Below are 20,438 nucleotides of genomic sequence, written 5' to 3'. Positions count from 1 at the left end.
GTTCTCTCCTTCAGACTTAGATAGAATCCTTCATACCATTAGACATTTGCATACTTTATGGTCCTCCTGAACCACTTTATGGTTCGTGCACCTAATTGTATTTCTGATTAATTTGGAGCAGGGGTTAGAAAAGGTTTCCGCGTTCACCGTTCCCACTTCCCTTGTTCTTTGTATGCAAGCCCCACTTCTCTGCTCTTTATAATTTATTTTGTATAAAAAGTGTGCCACCTCTTCCGAGACCATGTTTCCCCAAAGACTTTTCACCCTTCCTGATTTCTGTTCTTCTTGTGTTCTCTTGCATCTTCCACTCCAGGTATCTCTGCCTCTCCTCAGCAGTGCATGTTTCCTAAATCTTCTTCCCAAACAAGAGTAGCCCTCTTACACACACATTCAAAGGGCTTCAAATATTTTCTCAGTCCACCTTACAACAATCCTCAATGGGGGGGGGGGGGCGGGTAAGTCAGAGAGAGAGACAGGGGTTAACCTTAGACCGCCTCTCCCTCTCAGTTAGTTCACAGCAGGGACAAAAATTGTTCAGGTCAAGGCACACTGCCACTATCTTCTCCTAGCCAAAGATTTCTCTGACTTGCCTCCTCTCAAAACGGCTGCTCACACAAAATACATAAAAAAGCCCACATTCAAAATGCCTCTGCCCTAACCTGTTCTTTGTCCTTTCATGTTGCATGGGCCGTGGCTCAGTGGTAGAGTACCTGGCCTGCATGCAGGAAGTTACAGGTTCAATTTCTTGTTAGGAAGTAGGTGAAGTGGAAGATCTCTGTCAGAGCAGAGTACAGATCTGAATAAACCAGCGTCATGTGTTTATACAACAAAATTTGAGTTCAGTAACATCTTAAAACCCAAGAGGATTTTCAGGAAGCTTTCAAGAGTCAAAACTCCCCTTTGTCAGCGTTCTGACTCTTGAAAGCTTAAACCATGAAAACCTTGTTGGGCTTTAAGGTGCTACTGGAGTTGAACTTTGCTGTTCTAAGGCAGACCAACACGGCTACCCAGTGAAACTGTGTTCCAATAATAAACTTGATGTGGAGGGTCCTTAGTTCAGTGGCAAGGTATCTGCTTTGCATGCAGACAGTCCCAGATTCGGTTCCTGGTATTCTCAGGTTGGGGGAAAGATCTCTCCTTGGAGAGCCGCTGCCAGTCAGAGCAGGCAATACTGAGCCAAGTGGACCGAGGGTCTGACTCAGTATATGGCAGCTTCATGTGCTCAGATAGGTACTGTTGTCCTTAGCTGGGGAGCAGAGCGTCAGAAGGGGTCGGGATTCCACCTCCAGGGAAAACGACCCAGTGATGGGAAAGACCTCCCCTCCCTCTCAAACTTTGGCGCCCTCACCCCAACAAGCACCTCAGCCAGCCTGGTCCCTTCCCGGTCCTTTCAGACGGGCCAGTCCAGTGGAGGCGACCCTGACCGGGGCGCGTGAATGCCCTCTCGCCGGGCCGTGAGGGAGGCGAGGGCTTGTGCAGAAGGGGCGAAAGGGTTTGGCGTGTGTGTGTGTGTCTGGGGGGGGGGCACTCAGAGCTCTCCCCCAAACAAGACCTCCATTTCTCCCCCTCCCCAAAATTATCCAAACAAGCCCCCCCCCTCCTCCCACCCCCAAAGGCGAGGGCAACATCTCCTTTCCCACAGCCTTGCCATTTCTTCCCGGGGGGAGGCGGCGGCTGCGGAGCCCTCAGAGGGGGCGCGCCCCTCCCCGAGGGTGGGGGCGGGTGGGCGCCGGCTCGGCTCGGCTCCCCTACCTGGTGGTTCTCCTTGAGGCCCGGCTCCGCCTGGCTGTGGCTGCCCATCATGTTCGAGTAGAGAGACCGGGATAAAGGGCTCCGGAGGTACCTGGCAGGGCCAGCCCACATCCTCTTCCTCAGCACCCACAGAGACAAGGTGTAGCAACCCAGCCAGGCCAGGCAGAGTCTCATCGGGGGGTTGGGCGGGCGGCCGGGAGAGAGGGAAGCGGCGAAAGGGGACCAGAAAGGAAGCAGGGCCCCGCCGCCGAATCACCCCCTCCCGCAACCGCCGCCTTTTTTCGCCATGGCAGCGGCCAACGCGGAGGAGCTCCCCTTCGGCGCCCGCAACAGATACAGGCATACACGATTGCCGCACCGCCAACAGCCCGGAACCCGAGGCGCGCGGCCTGAGGCGCCCGGCCGGACGAGATTGTCGGGACACACGGAGAAGCCTCCCTTGCCCACTCCTTGCCCTCTCTAGCGCGCGCACCCGAGCCCTGCTTGCCCCGCTTCTCAGCCAATCAGGGAACAGCTCCTAACGCCAGGCGGGGGCGCTGCTTTCAAACCGGGCGGCAAGCACACCAAAGGGGTGGGCGGGAAGCTCCTCCCCGTCGGGCCGACACGCCTCTTTTTCTGGGAGCGTTCAGCCGGTGGGCACGTGCTAGGCGCGCCGGATGGTTTGCGGGCAGGGCAGAAAAGGGTGTGCTTAAATCTGCTCTACTCTAGGAACCGCTCTTGCACTGGGCTTAAATGGTAATTTCAGACGGATCGTGTTTTTGCTTTTCTGGATTGTATTTCAAAAGGGTATTTTTTTTGCATGCCTTTTTAAAAAGTCGTTTCAGATGGGTAGCGGTATTGGTCTGCAATAGGACAGCAAGAAGTACCCAACAGACCACGGAGATTTCCAGGATATGAGCTTTCCAAAGTCAAAAGAGTAGCAATTCTCAAACAAGAGAAACTTCAAAGGAAAATTACAACATGAGAGTGCTGGAATTGAGTTTATTTGCAAATTCAGAACAATGGACTCCCAAGGTTCAAGCAGGTTTTTGGATTTTTATCCAACTACAGATGCTAATTTTTTGCACCTCCGCTCTATCAAGATAATTACAACATGTATTATAGCTAGCTTCCTGACACTCTGGTTTGTAGTAACTTCCACACTGCCTGGATTATAAAGGCTCCTCCTACCTTTTTCTACTCCCTGTATTTGACACAGGGAACTTTGACTCTTCAAAGCTTGTACTCTGGAAATCTAGCTGGTTTTTAAGGCACTACTGGACCCAAATAAAACTCCCCTAGTATCTGACAAAGGGACCTTGGTCTCTGGAAAGGTTATAGAAGACAAGGCACATCTGTCTCTGGCCCAAAGATTCAAGTGGTAGGGCCCCAGAAAATTTTACAATAGTGTCCAGAAGACCAGACCAGTAACTGTTAGAGACAGGAAATTCAGACTATCCTTGCTAAATGGGGACACTGAGAGTACATGAGCAGATAATTAATGAATGGGTTATATCTTCTGCTACACCTTCCTCACGTATGCCAAATCAGCAGACACCCAGAAAACAGCTAACATAGTTTGTGTGTTCCTTTGAGCACGTGAAAGGAACACAATAATCACAGCTAAAAGTAAAAACAAAAAGGCTTGTTGCACCTTGAAGACTAACAAACCAATACTGTGATGCTATGAAGAATTATTTCATTCTAAGCCCATTAATGTCAATGGACTAGAGTAACACTGCATTGGACTGCAGTTGCCACAGCATAAGCTTTTGTGGACTAACGTTTTCTCTAAAGGAACTCCTTGCAGTTGATTTATTTACTTCATTTATACCCTTCCTTTCTCCCCAATGGGAACCCAAAGCAGCATATCTCGTTCTTCTCTCCATTTTATACTCACAACCAGGGCTTTTTTCTGGGAAAAGAGGTGGTGGAACTCAGTGGGTTGCCCTCGGAGAAAATGGTCACATGGCTGGTGGCCCCGCCCCCTGATCTCCAGATGAGGGGGGTTTAGATTGCCCTCCGCGCCACTGAGTGGCGCGGAGGGCAATCTCAACTCACCTCTGTCTGGAGATCAGGGGGCGGGACCACCAGCCATGTGACCATTTTCAAGAGGTTCCAGAACTCCATTCCACTGCGTTCCCCCTGAAAAAAAGCCCTGCTCACAACTCTGTGAGTTGGGTTAGGCTGAGTATGTGTGGCTGGTCCAAGGTCACTCAGAAAGCTTTTATAGCAGAGCAGAGATGTGAACCTGGGTTACCAAGATCCTGGTCCGTCACCGCGCTGGCTCTTTTCCATCAATGCCACTCGGTGCATTCAAGTTTTAGTATTATGGGCAAGAGAAATAGTTCTCTATGCATGGGGTGGGAAAAGTGAATAATTTTGTAAACTTCTAGAATGCACCATGTTTCCCAGTCACATTTGCTCTAAACTGGGAAGAGACTTTAAAATTACACTCATTCTCTTTTTTACACGAATATGACACTGAGAAGTGAGACCTTCCCATGGAAAAGGCTTCTTTGGAAGTCAGTTTCTCCTTCAAATCTATTGCTAAGAATTGTATTTAATAAATTGTTAAAAGAAATACAGCAGTGCTTTATATTGTATTAAAAGACATAATGATAGGATTTATTCTAGTATAATTTAGACATTGTGATGTATAAGGTAGGACTTGTTTTTCATTCATCGTAAAGTCAGTTCAAAAGTCAAGAACTGGCAAAAAGAGCCTGAACAGGATAGCTCCAAAATGTATTCAGCTGTTTGAAGGAAGACCAAGGACACTTGATGTCAAAGACAGTAATGAAAAAAGTGGAAGCATCAACAATGTAATTTATACACTTGCCTATCCCTGTTTGTGTGGGATCAAGCAGCCAGGAAATCTGTATTTCTACAGCTATATTTCTATATCTCCACCAACCCCAATTTCCTAGAGTAAAAACCCTTTTTTTCTGTATAGGATTTTTTAAACACCCAAATATCTTTTCTTTCCATGTTAAATCAGTCCCAGAGGCCTCACGTTCCCATGCAAATTGCTACCATGGATCTCAGGACAATAACCCATATTTACACTCTGTTCTCCTCTACTAGGATTCCTCAACTTTCTCATTTAGGGAAATTAGGTTTTGCAGATGTAATGCCAGTTACACAGAAACCCAGTGTACATTTTCTGTTGTCTGTTAAAAAAATCCCTATAACCCTCTTTTTGCATACAGGGTTGTAAATTCTTTTAAGTTATGATAAACCATGCAATAGTAAAGATCACAGATAGCACAATCTTCTCAATATAGACTGTTTCCAGGGCACTATGCATACCAATGCCAGATAATACACACAATCTGGTACCCTCAAAAACCTGGGTTTTCCAATCCTCCTTCCCAAGGAATGGGTCCTTACGCACGGATGATCTTAATGGCTGAAAAGGGTCGCTGTTTACCATTTCTGAAGGAGGGAGTTAACCCCCATGTTTGAAGTTATGGGTCTTCCTCTAAGAAGAACAACTTTGGTCTGCAGAATTCACTCAGGTGCCACATCGCTACTCAGTAGATCTACAGGACATCTGTCCAAGTACCTGTTATGACTGCTGAACTAGAAAAATCCTTGCTTTGTTGTAAGGAGTTTGCAGATGTAAACCCTCAGTGAGAGGGTCAGCAGGTGTAAAATAATAATAATGACTCAGGTGGCAGGTGATGCACTAGTCTAAAGAGTCAAGGCAAGCCAGTTGTCCTGTTCAGAGTTGAAAACTGACTAGCGGGTCAAATGGAATGGGCATGTCCCCCATTTACACACATTCACAACTCAGTGTGTACAGGTGTCAGGTGACTATTCTGGATGGAGAATGGTGTCCATGCCACAATCTGTATTGCAGCAATGCCAAGGGGAACAAGGCAGATCATGTAGAACATGGCATCATGAAGACCTAGGAACAAACTGGTAGAAAGGACACAGTTAATATATCCAGTTCAGCAACAACAAATGTGCTCACACAATGTCCTCCTGTTTAGCATGTCTGAAAACAGGAAGCCACCTTATGTGTATTGAGTCTGACCACTGATCCATCTGGGTCAGTGTTGTTCACACGTTGCCAGGAGATCTCTGGGGTCTCAGGTAAAGAGCCTTCACATTAGCTACTACTTGATGCTCTCAGCTGGAGATGCTGGGGAGTAAACCTGGGGCCATCTGTGTGCAAAGCTGAGCCATGACCCCCACATTTATGAATTGTTCTGTACCAAGTCTTGTACAAGATCAGCAGGGCAATCCTAAGCTGAGTTACATACTTTGAAAGGTACAACTCTGTTTAAGATTGTACTGTAGCTCCTTCTCTGGCTGCATTGGAATAGCATCCATCTGAACAAAAATAGCAAATCCCCATGTTTGTCTGCTTGAATAATGTAGAAGATGTATATCAATGCAATACAAAATGAATCAACACATCAAACATACAATTTTGTTATACCGTGCCACAGAACTCCTGTTTTACAGCAACTGTGCAGCATGTTAGCATTCTGTGCCTAGATAAGGCTGGAAAAGTAGCATGCATTGCAAGCCGCGTCATTCATTATAAAGGAATTCTGAACAGGTTGAGGTGTTCTTGCCAAACGCAGGTGTCTGCAAGGATCAAGGCTTAAGTATATTTAGGGCCTGTTCAGCACAAGCAGCAGGCTTCTCCATACAGTTCGATCATGCTTCGTAGCACACATGCCTGTCATTGTGCGGAGCAAACGAACTGTGGACTAACAGGTACATGGATGCAGCTAGCAGCAGTTTGCACATGTTCCAGTTTCTACAATCATAGGAAATCTACCATGGTTATATCTGTGTAGTGCTCAGTCACAGAGCTGGAAGGGATAACAAGGTTCATCTAATCCAACCCCCTGCACAATGCAGTAAATTCACAGATCCTCCCACACCCCTAATGAGCCCTGCTCAATGCCCAGAGGAAGGAAAGAAACCTCTAGGATCCCTGACCAATGTAGCTTGGAGGAAAATTCCTTCCTGACCCCAAATTGGCAATTGGAATTACACTGGGCACATAAGAAGGGTCTATGAGAGGAGAAAACTGGCTCATCCTTTCTTGCCAATTACCTTTTTGATTATCTGCGTTGAGTGCACAGCTAAGGATAGTCTGAGCTAACTGTGTGGGGAATAAAGTCAGTCTCACACAAACCAGCATTTGAATGTTTCAGACGTAACAGTGAAGTCTGCACGCCCCCTAGAAACATATTCCTTCCTAATACACACTTGAGGCACAAGTTTCACTATGGTTTCAGTTCTAACTTGCCACTTACTTTGGATCAGGCTGAGCCAGTTTACTATTCAGATTTGCATATCCAAACTGATTGAGTACAGTAACCACAAACATGGGTGCTAAAGACTGGGCAGGCTTGGTAAATAAGGCATTTGTTCCAAAAACCATGGAGGAGAGTGGTGATCTGAAATACCAAGGAGAGATGAATCATTAACACAGTGTACTCTATATGAGGGCATGTACGACCTATCACATCTGTATGGGAATGTTTGGTTTCAATAGGCAGCCATTCATATAACAACAACAACAACAACAACTGATTTATATACCGCCCTTCAGCACAACTTAATGCCCACTCAGAGCGGTTTACAAAGTACATCATTATTATCTCCACAACAAAACACCCTGTGAGGTGGGTAGTAGACATGAGCACGAACCAAAAAAACAAACCACATGATTCATGGTTTGTAGCATTCCATGAACCACGAACTTCCGACCTTTTCCCAGTTCACGAATTGGTTTGTGGTTCGTAGCATTTCAACTGCCCCGCACCAGCTTCAGCAGCTGGTGTGGGGCGTTTGAAATAGACAGCCCCTTTCTTCCACTGCCTGGGCAACAGGAGAACAGGGCTATCAGTTTCACAGACCTGTGCTGGTTTCAGCCCATCAGCTGGTGACTGTGAAACTGACAGCCCCTTTCTCCTGCTGCCAGAGCGGCCTGAGAAAGGAGCTGTCAGTTTCACAATCCCCGGGTTCAGCCAATGAGCTGAAACTGGCACAGGCTCTGTGAAACTCTGAACCAGCCACGGAATGGTTGGAAAAAGTTCCGTAAAAACGCAGTCCCGCAGAACGCGTTTCCCTGCAAACGAACCAGTCATTCCATATGGAATTTTGTTCTGTGGTTCGTTTCATGCCCATCTCTAGTGGGTAGGGCTGAGAGAGCTCCAGAGAGCCATGACTAGCCCAAGGTCACCCAGCTGGCTTCAAGTGGAGGAGTGGGGAATCAAACTCGGCTCTCCAGATTAAAGTCCCGCACTCTTAACCACTTCACCAAACTGGCTCACAAATGTGTGTTGTGGTATTTAGACATTGTTCATGCTGGGTATAAACTTTCCAGTTTTTAAGCAGTATGCAAACAAATGTGAGGAAAGGGTGCTTTAAACTTCATGACTGGAATGGGCTATATTTATATAAAATGGCTGGCATTGCAGAAGAGGGTTTCTTTTTTGGTGAGATGGGGGAATGTATTACTATTGTATATTAAAAGACTAAGATCCAGCACTCACATTAAACAAATCCTTGACCTAGAGAAATGAGGTCAGATCTCCAACTACCACCCAACTCACTAGGTGGTGTTGGGCCAGTCATTCTCTCTCAGCCTTATTTATCTCACAGGGATGAGGGGACAATATAAAAGACGAAGGGGGCGAGGTAAACATGCAATGAAGAAAACAGTTTCAGTTCACAGCTCTGCTTGAATGTTTGAGCCCTGCTGAGGCATTTAAGTTATTGGCATCTTGAACATCAGCATCAAGAGAGAACTTTTGTAAAGCATTTTTTGCACACTGAAAACTGCTTTCGAATTCATATTAACTGTAACTGTGGTCAGTGTAACTTTTTATTGAGTTTGGACTTTATAACTAACATACAGTAAATTGTGAGTGTTTGTAAAAAAAAAAACTTACTTCCGTTTATGTTTCTTTAAATCTGCATCAACAATATCAGCCAAAGGCAAATTAAACAGGCTGAAAGAAGCTTGAACAATTACCCTAAAGAAATATAAAAGCAAGTTAAATATTCGGTGTCTTTTTAAAAAGCTTCAGAGCCTTCTAGTACATTCCTACACAGAGTTCTTCTATGCTTAGCCTGTTGGCACTGTGCAATATAGTAGATAGGTTTTTCTTAAATTAAAAGTTCCAAATTTCACTAACCTAAAAAAATGATGCATTTTAAAAACCCACATGCTTGCAAGTGTTTAATATGGTTCTTTGCATCCTAGCATAAATTGCTACTGTTTTAAAACTCGTGTCGAAAAGGAAGGAATAATAAATCCAAGAAGACCATGTGGTACATGCAATAATATAAATTCTATTATCAATCAATGTACCAAACCTTCATAGCCGCGAGAATGCTCATGTGCGGCAACGATGTTCTTAACCGCCGAGCGTTCTCACAGCTATGAAGGTTTTGTGCCTGTGAAAAAGTGAAAAAGTTAATACGTTGGAAAATGATGCAATTGCAAGTGCTGTAGCTCACTGTCTAATGGACTAGATTCTCGAATTGTACATTGATTGATAATAGAATTTATATTATTGCGTGTACCACGTGGTCTTCTTGGATTTATTATTCCTTCCTTTTCGACACGAGTTTATCGAAGACCATTTCCTCATCTTATAGTCATTCTGACTGTTTTAAAACTGACAATTCTTGAACATAGGATGCTGCTTTATACCAAGTGAGACCACAGCCCTATCAGTACTGTCTACTCTGGGTGGCAGTAGCTCTCTAGGGTCTCTGATGGAGGTCTTTCATATCGCCTGCTACTTGATCCTTTTCATTGGAGATGCCAGGGGCTGAACCTGGCAACGTCTGCATGCTAAGCATATATTCAACCCCTCAGCCATGGGCCCCATCATTAATTTTACAACCAAAGCTAAATATTTACTTACATGTTCACTGTGAGATAAATAGCCAACAGGTAGTAATGTTCTGGGCCTAGAAGAAACATGAACACTGCAGCTATTGCTTCCAAATAAAAGGAAAACAGGACAACCTTATAGTAACCAAATTTCTTCAACAGAGATTGACTGATTAGCACAAGGCACTGAAAAAAAAATCAAAAACAGTAAGACACTGATACAGCATCACTATCTACAGCTTATTAATTTTACAAGCAAAACAGTTCATTGATCTGCACAGAATAACAGGCCAAGAGAGAAGTGGAGTAATTCCCCAGCGGCCTGCACTGAATGTGCTGGTGCCAAAGGTTGCTTTGCTAACAGGAGACGCTGCTGTCAGTGGAGCAGAACTTGCCTGGAATCCACTAAGGTCTCCAAAATGCTTCTCTGGGGGAACAGGAACTCTCAGGAACAGCACAAGCAGAGGGCGAAGTGGGAGGGAGCAAAACAGCAAACACTCCCCCCCCTTTGGCGAGTAGAAAGGAACATTTGGATTTGACCCAATGCACTGGAATTGATGGCTTGTTAAAGACTGCTTGATTTCACCTCTAACCAGTTTTCCTTATAGAAACACACTTTTGAACTTGCAGTATGAGTTAACAGTACTTCTTAGCAACATGCACAGAATTGCTCACACCCCTCTGCTGCGCCCCAACCAAACATAGGAAGCCCCACACTGTTAAGAATGCAGGGGAGGGGACTACTCTAGTTGCCTTTTTTAATCAAGGCTATGAGATCTTTTTGTTAAATAGGTGGTTTATGCCCCAGAGCATCATGTCCAATAATGTCCCATTTATTGTGGTTTGTCCACAATGCTGAAACAAAAATACTGTTCATTTTGTCATTTATGTGAATGACCAGGAGGGGGTGTCTATAGGCTTGTGTGACTCCCCCTTCTGTTCTTCTCCTCATAGTGTAAGTCAATAATTAAATATTTCAACATTCATGAAAAACACTGTTTAAGAGCTAGCATGGAGTCAAGACTAGGACCAGAGTGACTCTGGTTCAAATGTCCGCTTTACCATGGAAATTTGCTGGGTGACCTTGGGCTAGTCTCTTTCTGTCTGCCCACATTCTCTCACTGAGTTGCTTTGAGGATTATAATGAAGCTCTATGGATGCTACTCTGAGCTCCCCAGAGGAAAAGCTAGGTAAAATACAATATATAAATACATAATCTGTTTCGTTACCTCCAACCCAGTATTAAAAGAGTTTGGAGGGAACAAGTCATACTTTGTGATTTTAAGATAAGCCAAGCTATGATTTGCTGTGGAAGAGTTTAATTCTCATTCTGTGCACACAGATAAGAGGGAGCATGTAAGCCCAACGAGCACCCAGCCTCATTCATGTGACAATAAATCATGGTGTATCGTTATGTCTGAACCATATCAGTTTCAGAGGGGTAGCCTTATTAGTCTGTTGTAGCGAAATAGAACAGAAATCCAGTGGCACTAGTGACAGAACCTCAAGATCCAATATGGCTCAAGAGTGCTACCTAGAGCATCTGGGTTCTTGGACCCCTGGGGCTTGACATGAGAATAACGCTTTATTCTCCACTCCACACTGGGGCTAACAGGCAAACTTAATCCTTTTTTGACAAAGGGCAACCAGTTTGGGCCAGATTCCCTTTTTGTTATGGAAGTGCAAAGCCATTAAAATGGCAAGACCATCCTGAAATAATTCTCTGATCGGCAGCAATAGCCTCTGACATCAGAGATGGAGCTTTGCTGGGGTTTGCTTAGATCCCCTAATCAGTCTCACCAAGAAGGCTGGCTTAGCTCAGACTCCATTGCCCATGAATATCTGGGAGCTCTTTGCCCCTCCTTTGGAACAAGAAATCTCCTCTAACAGCCTAACACTGGAGCCCCCAAAACCAGCGGGCTGGGGTTAAGGGGTTAAGGACTCCTCCACTATTTTGGTACTGCGCGGAACTCAGTTCATGCTCTGAGGAACCTACTCTAGGTAAAGTGTACTTAGCAGAGTTAGCTCAACATTTTTTTTATTTGAGAGACTGTGTTGTGATAGTTCGCTCTTCCCTGTATTTTTTCTAATTTCCTACTACTTTTGAATCCACCCACCATTTCCCCCTTTTTTCTATACTAAACCTCCTTTCTTAGCTTCTTCAGTACAATACATTTCTCTGGGTTATTCTCTGAATCTTTTCCCCACATGCCAGACTGCCTGGGCACTACATTGTTTGCTATCAGGTGTTTTCCAGGGACTCCAACCTATTACATTGTTATTTTGCTAGGACTGAGCTGGAATGGTACCTTCTCAGCCAGTCAGTCTAGATGTTCTCAGGAGATACCTGAGTGGTGGCAACTGATTAACAGGAGGCTCTCCGGGAAAACAGTCTGAGGAAGTTCCCAGCAAGGAAAGCCATTTCCCTCCCTTCCTAACTGCAACATACCTTAAAAAACATCTATTCCAATTTTTTTGCATACCTGAGGACAAATAAAACCTGCCCCGTACATGATACTTCGGATGGAGGAGGAAAGAACGTCTTTGGGGATGAGGTTGTCTGCAAAGATCATCATGAAATTGCTGCAGAAAGCTGAATGGAAGACTTGAAAGAAGTTCATTGTCACAAAAAGCAAAAAATTTCTCTGAGCCAGGATCTGTTTGGTCAACAAAATCACAGAGGACCATGAGAAGACCTTCTGGGTGCATTCTAGATCACATCCTTCCACGAGACTTTCCCTTTGCTCATACTGAGTAGTGCTATAGATTCCCGTGTAGCACATGCACGCAGTTGCTATTGCTCCAACTAGAACCACAAAGACTTGAAAGTAGGCAAAGTTCTCCATGTTGTTGGATATCAAGCCACAGAAGAGGATGCTGGTGGACCCAACTAACGTGGCCACTTGGTTGTACTTGATGAGTTGAAGTCTGCTCTCATGTCTTGTGGACGTTTCTGCAAAGAGCGCACACTGTGCCAGTAAGACAAACGTCAGCATGCCATCAAAAGCGCACAGAGCAACAACAAGGTGAAGCCCACTAAGCCAGTCGCCTTCTTGATATTGTTTCCATGGAAACCAGGGCAGCAGAAAAGCCAGAGCATACAATGGAGCCCCATAGAAAATGGAAGCCTGACGTCTAGAACAGCACGGGACTCTGGAATTATCTTGAATATAGCCAAAGAGAGGGTCGTTGATGGCATTCCAGATCATAAAGACAACCTGAGAATTTAAGCAAATTAGCATATATTTAAACTTCTGATTGCTCTCAGAGCAACTGGAACCATATTAGTGTGTATGTGTATAGAACAATGTAAGATAGAAGATTTCAGAAGCTAAGCAGGAATGGTCCAGGTTAATATTTGGATGGGAGATCACAAAGTAAGTCCAGAGTCACTATGAAGAGGCAATGGCAAACCATCTCTGTTCATCTCTTACCTCAAAAGCCCTATGGGGTCATCGTAAATCAGCTGTGACCTGAGTGCACTTTCCACCACCAAAAGAGGAAAACTGATTCAAATCAACAGACAACTGATCAAGTGATAGTGCATAAAATAAAGAAAACAGAAATGTGCATGCAATTCAGGGAGATGGGGAATTCAAAGGGAAAACAGGAGCACGCGCTGCATAATTTCAGTGCTATTTAGACACAGTGTAGGAGATCCTTGTTTAGGACCTCCTGCAAGGTTTCTTTTTAGCAATCTCAGCAGCAGTTTGTTTAAATGGCTCCTGCACCAAATTCCCAAAATGCTTTTCAAACTTGAGAGTGTTCAAGTGATTGTTTAGAGGTGCAACCAGGACAGGCATTCTTAAAACCAATCTGGCTAAGAAATGGGTTTTATATATGGTCTCCTCTGAACTGTAGTCTTTGTACATGCAGTTGAAGCACCGATCAATTTTAAAAGTAATTAAATAACAGCAGATTAAATGTCTGGAGATAAATGAATGTCCACAAATGGACTCTGTAATTAAATTAACAGTCCCTGAGATGTAGTGAGTGCAGGCTATAAAGCAAGTGGTAATCACAGCAATGGAGAATTGCAGGAAAAGTGACTTGTGGAAAGATTTGAATTAAAATGGTGAGGAGTGACCGGTCATCCAGTAAGTTTCACATGGAGGGATTTGGACCCATACGTACACTCTAAGAACCTCAAAGAACTCTGAAGTCAGCAATGTATTCAGCCAACAAAACTCACAAGTAGGCAGAAAAAAGAAGAAAAGCTTCCCCAGGATTTAAAGAGACCACGCTTGGCCTTGGCACCTGCTGGGCTCTCTTTTGGGCAGGCCTTCCAGCATCTCTGGTGGGAAAAGATGGATGACTACTAAATCTCCAAGTGATCTGGGTGGATACTCAGAAGTGCCCACCAACGGCTGTGTAATGATTTTCTTTGTTTTATAACCTTTGCTTTTGGACTTTTAATTCATCTCCTCCTAACATTACCTTAAACGTTTACCTCAGGAGGGCTCCAGTCACAACCAACACTCCTTCAGGAGTTCTCTACTTTACCCAGGCTTATGTTTTGAGAACACCTTTGCTTTGGGGCATGAATCACACTGCTAACACTACCTGTTGTATTTTGCCTTTTTTGTGTAACTTATATATTGCTGTCTCCCTGATTCCGTCAACAGGTTGTTGCTGCCACCACCTTAGACCTCCTCTGTTTAATCTGTATCATGGGAAGGCTTTGTTACAGAGAGTAACTTGATAGAACAGTCAGCATGTAGGGGTCGCTGTGAGGTAAAAAAAGATCCTCTCTTGCTTAACGAAAAGTAGAATTTATTTAGAAGTACATAAGCATGATGATTGAGAGTTTTGATAAGCAGACTAGTTGATGGTTTCAAAAATATATATTCTTAAAGATATATTCAAACCTAGGCCGTTTCTCTACGCTCTAAAAATAGTGCGCTACTCACGAAATGCTGGCAGCTTGTTCGCACTATTTCAGACGTCACCCAGATGCAGGCAGTTAACAACAACAACAACATTTGATTTATATACCGCCCTTCAGGACAACTTAACACCCATTCAAAGCAGTTTACAAAGTATGTCATTATTATCCCCACAACAATCACCCTCTGAGGTGAATGGGACTGAGAGAGCTCTCAGAGAGCTGTGACTGACCCAAGGTCACCCAGCTGGCTTCAAATGGAGGAGTGGGGAATCAAACCCAGTTCCTGCTGCTCTTAACCACTACACCAAACTCGTGCTACGAAAATGGAATCATCACTGCCTGCATCTGGGTGAGGTCAGAAATAGTGCGAACTTTAGACTTTGGGGAAACAGCCCACTCTCAAAGACTTATTTTCCACACAGAGCAAACACATCCACACAGACATACAGTCACTCATTTCCACACAGCTTGCCTGACTTAGATAGGATAACCTCTCTAATATATACAGAGATTGACCCAGACACTCACAGTTTGCCTGACTTAAAAGAAATACTTTCTCTGAGATAAACACAAGAGAACTCAAATTCCACGTAGATGACATGACTTAACTGAGAATGAACACCTTCAGCACACTGACCAAAAACTGCAGCTTACTCCACCCCCTCAGGTACAGCTACCATCGAATCACAGCACACTCCATTCACCCATCCAGCCTCCTTCCTTCTTTCCTCAGAGGCCTGCATCTAAACTATGGATCTCCTTTCCCTGGTGGGGGTGGGGGGATCCACCACTCCCCCCCCCACTTACCTGGCCAGCAGGGGGGAACGGTGTGGGGAAGGAGCCTGGGAGCTCTAGAGCATACTCCAGAGGACTTCCTTGTCGCCCCAGGAATGATGTCATTCCCTGTGTGACAAGGAAGTCCTCCAGAGCACACAGGTTAAGTTTTCCCCATGCCTGCCTCCATGACCTCCTGCCCCCTGGTTTGGGCCCTGAGGGACCTGGAAACCCTAATATGAAACCACAGTAACAAATATTTTTTAAAAAACACATTTGCCAGAAAAAATAAAATACTCAAACTTCTTTACATGCAAAACATTACAAGCTAGCTTTTAAGTCTAGGAGTGCTATGCTTCCCTCCTGCTAGAATGAGCCAATAAGTTCAACCAAGCTCTTTATGGTTGTTGGGTCTTCTCAAACAACTAGGGCCAGAAGCCACTCCCTTACTGGGATAACCCATCTTCCTACCACTTCAACAAGGACATCAACAACAGGGAATTACAGCAGTTCTGCTTCAGTTGCTCTAACTACATCAAACAACAGACTCATAAGCTTAACAGTCCCAATTCAGCTAGAAGACCCATTCACTAGCCTGACACCACCACCTACTTCAACACACCAAACTTGCTTTTAGGCATGGGTCTTTCTACAGGTCCTCTAGCTGCTGCCTCTGAGAGTCTCTCTACACGAGACGCTGGGGTCCGTATCTGTCAAATGTCAAGAGACACAATGTCAGCTGGGAAGCGTAGTTTTGAAAGACAGAGCCAGTGGAGATCACTCCAGAGAGGACAGATTCTCTCACAGCCCTCCGCTGCCTCTGGTGTGCCGAACTGTCTCCCCTTCTGGAGCTTTTACCCTACCACCCTCACTGCGTAAAACTTTGAATTAAGCCTCGGCAGGGCAAAGGCTCCGGAAAGGGAGACGCGACAGGTGGTAGAGCGCTATGAGAGAATCCATCCCCTCCAGAGCGATCTCCGTCAGCTCTGTCATTGAAAACTATGCTTCCCAGCTAACATTGCATCTCCTGACATGTGAAAAACGTACGTCAAAAGGATTGTGTAGAGAGACTGTGAATCCTGTACCCTTCATGCTGGGTTAAACTTAGAGGTAGCTAGGACTGCCTGATATCCCAGACAAACACTACCTGTTATACTCCTAGGCAGAAACCCCATCTCCCTTACTCCAGGGCCATTCTGGTCTTTACAAACACCACCACCCACAAGCCTGAGTAACAGCTCTTCTTCCTGACTATGTTACTTGTGAGACCAACTTCCTCCAGGTGGGGCATTTTATCCCCGCTTTTCCTGGCCACGCTCAGTTGCTTCCTCTTTTGTCTTCCTCCTGAGAAGGCCCTTTCTCTCAAGGAGACCTCTACACCAGAGAGGCCTTTGCTCCATAGGGAGCGAGTGGTATCTGTCATTCCTTTTATCAGCTCTTTTAGTTACTCTTGGGGATCTGCCTTGCCTTTCCTTCTGCTATGCTGCTGCTGCCGCCTCCCCCCAGAGCTTCCCCACTTCTCCTCAGGCATTAGGAGGGTGACAACCACCCAAAGATGCAACTGGGTTCCAAAACATAGGCCCTCCTTTTTCTTTGGAGTCTGTCTCCATAAATGGGGCCAAGAAATAGGCAGCCCAGTACTGGTAGCTGTCTCACATCATCCCACATAGTATTTACTCCTATTCCTAGATTACTGTGACACATGCCTCTACTGGTACCACTTGTCTTGTGACCTTTTTGTTTAATTCCTGAATTCATCTGCTGTGAATCAAAGGCCAGAAGTAAGTATGGAAGAATTAACATTAACTCTACCTGTGCTTGATGGAATGCACCTTCGGAGATCTTGTACTGGTTTAAAAACAGTTTAACGTAGTAGAAATTAAATATGCTGTTCATCATTCCAGCACCTAATGTGGTCATGGAATATGCCAGGGCATTAGGATGGATTCTTGAAAAAAACTTCATTTTCACAATGCAATATTTTTCTTCCCTAAGGGAAGAGGGGAAAAAATATTTTAGTACATCAGTTACAGCAAACAATTAAAACCGCAGTGCAACCAAAAAAGAGTATGTTTATATTTAATAACGATTAAAGATAAAACCCTTGAACGACAGAGAATGTTGCCAGAGAACAAATATCTTTCTTTGTACATACTTAGAACTTCCTCATGTTCCACAAGAGGGCAACGTTTTCTCACCTATTTATCTCTGGCTGGCTGGCGGTGTACCACAAGGCTGTTCAAAATGCTGTTCTGTACCCACAGGTGAATGAGAGCAGTGTCTCAGCAGCACCACTGGCAATAGCAAAATGTGTATATGCTCCCTAAAGACATTTTTTCTAGCAATCATTGTTTCTGTCTTGAGTTATGATCAGGTTGCAAGAGTTACAGTTAGGTAGAAAACAAAGTCTATCACCCTGATAGCTTAACAACCTTTGATTCTGGACCTGCATCTTTAGTGCTCTGTGCCTCCTGATGTCTTCAAGCACATGAATCAGTTAGGGAAGGAAAATCAGCATGGCTCGGGTAAAAGATCAGCGTGCTTGGGCACCAGACAAGGTGTATGGAAGAAGAGGCTTGTATCCACTCCTGGTCAGCAAATTCTGAATCTTTCCTCTGGACTAAAGAGCCTGTATTTTAACAAATGTGTACAAGCGGAAAGGAATTGAGGAAGGTACAAGTTTATCCTGGAGGGATGATAAACTACCAGCTCAAATTCCCTCTTCCGCACAATTGGTAATATGCACAAGAGGTCCTGTCCTCCTTTGTTGACTGATCAGGCCCTTCTAAATTTGCAAACTGATTAGTAAACCTGATTAACAGCACACACAAACTTTAGTGTAGTTTGGGGGCCTCTGTTGATTTTGTGCTGTGGAACAGGTTGCCTTAAAAAAACTCCCTGAAGACCTTCAACTGCATTGAAGAGTCTTGCTACACCTTAACTAGTTAATTTAAAGAGGCTTTGTGGACTAGCGTACCCTTTTATCAGAGGCATTCATTGTTATCCTTTAATTCCCTCTTTTCCTTGTACATTCCTCTTCAATCAAGCTTTCCACTGAATCTTTATCCCACCCATTTTAACATTTCAAAGCCTATTTCCTGCCAGTTTATATGGTTGCTTTTTATGGCCAGGTTGCAAGACTGGTTTATATTGCTGTGACATTCTGTAATGGTAGCTGCTGATTTTGGGGAATGGTTCTATCACTGGAGAGGGATTTCGTAGTATTGAGTTTTAACTGATAGGTCTTCTGTTGGATTTTCATTTGAGGTTTTTTATTTTGTTTTTGGTAAGGTCACCAAGGAGGTGGTACATAGATTCACTAGATAAAGATTCTAAACATCAAGACCCAAAGCTGTAAAATTAAATGCAGGTTATACATTCCTAAGAAAAGCTCCATTGTATAAACGTTCACTTTCACAAGCATTTATTTTAAAACTCTGTTACTTTGTAATTGTTTATAGAAACATAAAATAATATAATCCATGTTTTTTTAAAAGGATCAAGATCATTATGCATATTAGAATATACTCTGGAGACAGAAGAAAGGAATTTTATCGAGGCGCCTTACCAAAGGAAAATAAGGGTCATATAAAGGTTAAAAATAGTAAAGAGTCCAGCAGCACCTTTAAGAATAAACAACTTTATTGTAGCATAAACATCCAAGAACCACAGCTCTCTTCATCAAATGCAGAACTCCTCTGGATCTATAAAGGTTAGAGAAACCTCCGTGACTAATATTGCTACTTTAAACACAGTTACACCCTTCTAAGCCCATGGACTTAGAAGGGTGCAACTCTGCTAACAACAACAAAAGCATTTGATTTATATACCGTCCTTCAAGACAACTTAACATCCACTCAGAGAGGTTTTCAAAATATGTTATTATCCCCACAACAATCACCCTGTGAGGTGGGTGGGGCTGAGAGAGCTCTAAAAGAGCTGTGACTGACCCAAGGTCACCCAGCTGGCTTTAGGCAGAGGAGTGAGGAATCAAACCCGGTGCTCCAGATTAGAGTCCTGCCATTCTTAACCACTACACCAAACTGGCGAGCAGAAAGGGAATAGGTCTGGTTTTGTACAGCTCACTGCCTCCCCAACACATGTAGCCAAACACTTCACTGCTCAATGTATTTGGGCTGCAATCCTAAATACACAGCATGGTGTAGTAGTCAGTCAAACTAGGGCCAAGGTTCGAATCCCCACCCTGCCATGGAAGCCTGCTAGGTGATCTTGGGGCAGCCACAGCCTAAGGTACCTCACGGGGTGGCTGACATGAGGATAAAATGGAAAAGGGATATATTGTGCTATTTGATTGCATTATCTTACACTGTATAATCTGCCTTGAGTCTCACCGGCTATAAATAAGGTAAATAAATGTAAGCTGCTTTAGGGGTCCCATCCACACTTCAATACTTTGCCCCTCAGATCTCTCAAACAGACTTTTCCCAGCCACAGTCTTAGCTAGCTCATAGGTGCTCAGAAACCATTGCCTTCAAATGGGGCTTGCTCTCCCCAGTAAGCATGCAGCAAGATCGCAGCCTTTGCCGTGCAAATCCTAAGCGGATCTACTCAGTCTCTTCCCACTCAAGCCTTTTCTGGGGGGCTTACTTGCTAGCAAGCGGTTCTGAGGATTGCACTGTCAGCCACGGGCGGGAGCCCTCTTTGTGCTTCTGACGCGAAAAAGCCCACGAAAGCTGCCAAGCAGCCTCGTCATTGTTAGGACGAGGCGGGAGGAGAAACAGAAGCTCTCCCTCGGCTGCAAGGCTTACTTCAGAGTAAACCTGCTTAAACACGATTCTCGTCAGACCTTCCAGTCCTCACCAGGGCCTAGCTCCATCTCGCCCCCCCCCCCGCAACCGATTCTTGGCAACCCATAGCAACCGCCCCGCCCCTCAGCGCGCGACATCCCCCCCCCCCTCCACTCACACTCTCCATCGATCGAAGACTATGCGGAGGGCGGGTCTTGCTGAAGACCCGCCTATGCCTCCCGACTCCATTGGTCGAGGTGCGGTCTCCCCGCGTGCCATTGGTCGAGGGCTGTCCGCGGCGCCTCAGAGCGAGACCTGTCATTGGCTCTCCTCAGGGAGGCTTTCGACGGAGGAGGTCTCCTTGTTTTAAATCGCCGGCCGTCCCAACCGGCATGCCACGTTGCTGGGGCGGCTA

At 44.9% G+C, this 20,438-nt stretch overlaps 2 protein-coding genes across 4 annotated transcripts in view; both read right to left on the bottom strand.

Moving 5' to 3' along the window:
• Positions 1-2,148, bottom strand: part of METTL9 (methyltransferase like 9) — a 28,168-nt gene extending 26,020 nt beyond the window's left edge. For both annotated transcript variants that reach the window (XM_054992259.1, XM_054992260.1), the window contains exon 1: positions 1,753-2,148. In XM_054992259.1, coding sequence (XP_054848234.1) covers positions 1,753-1,926 — 174 coding nt within the window. In that variant the 5' untranslated portion in view covers positions 1,927-2,148. The remainder of the gene's footprint in view (positions 1-1,752) is intronic.
• Positions 2,149-4,256: 2,108 nt separating this feature from the next.
• Positions 4,257-20,279, bottom strand: LOC129340226 (transmembrane protein 180-like). 2 transcript variants are annotated; one of them, XM_054994883.1, is made up of 7 exons: positions 20,202-20,279; positions 17,088-17,265; positions 12,097-12,831; positions 9,645-9,799; positions 8,661-8,744; positions 7,017-7,160; positions 4,257-5,658 (listed from the first exon to the last, which is right to left on the bottom strand). In XM_054994883.1, exons 1-7 carry the CDS (start codon positions 20,270-20,272, stop codon positions 5,520-5,522), a joined length of 1,506 nt encoding a protein of 501 aa, XP_054850858.1. In that variant the 5' UTR covers positions 20,273-20,279; the 3' UTR covers positions 4,257-5,519. The 2 variants fall into 2 exon arrangements, with proteins under 2 accessions (XP_054850858.1, XP_054850859.1); XM_054994884.1 differs by lacking the exon at positions 20,202-20,279 and adding an exon at positions 19,884-19,953.
• Between the last annotated feature and the right edge of the window lie 159 nt (positions 20,280-20,438).

Source organism: Eublepharis macularius, chromosome 12 (genome assembly GCF_028583425.1).
Source record: "Eublepharis macularius isolate TG4126 chromosome 12, MPM_Emac_v1.0, whole genome shotgun sequence".
In the NCBI taxonomy this organism is placed as follows: domain Eukaryota; kingdom Metazoa; phylum Chordata; class Lepidosauria; order Squamata; family Eublepharidae; genus Eublepharis; species Eublepharis macularius.
The sequence above is the reverse complement of the archived record's forward strand: the minus strand, read 5'-3'. Positions and strand labels throughout refer to the sequence as shown.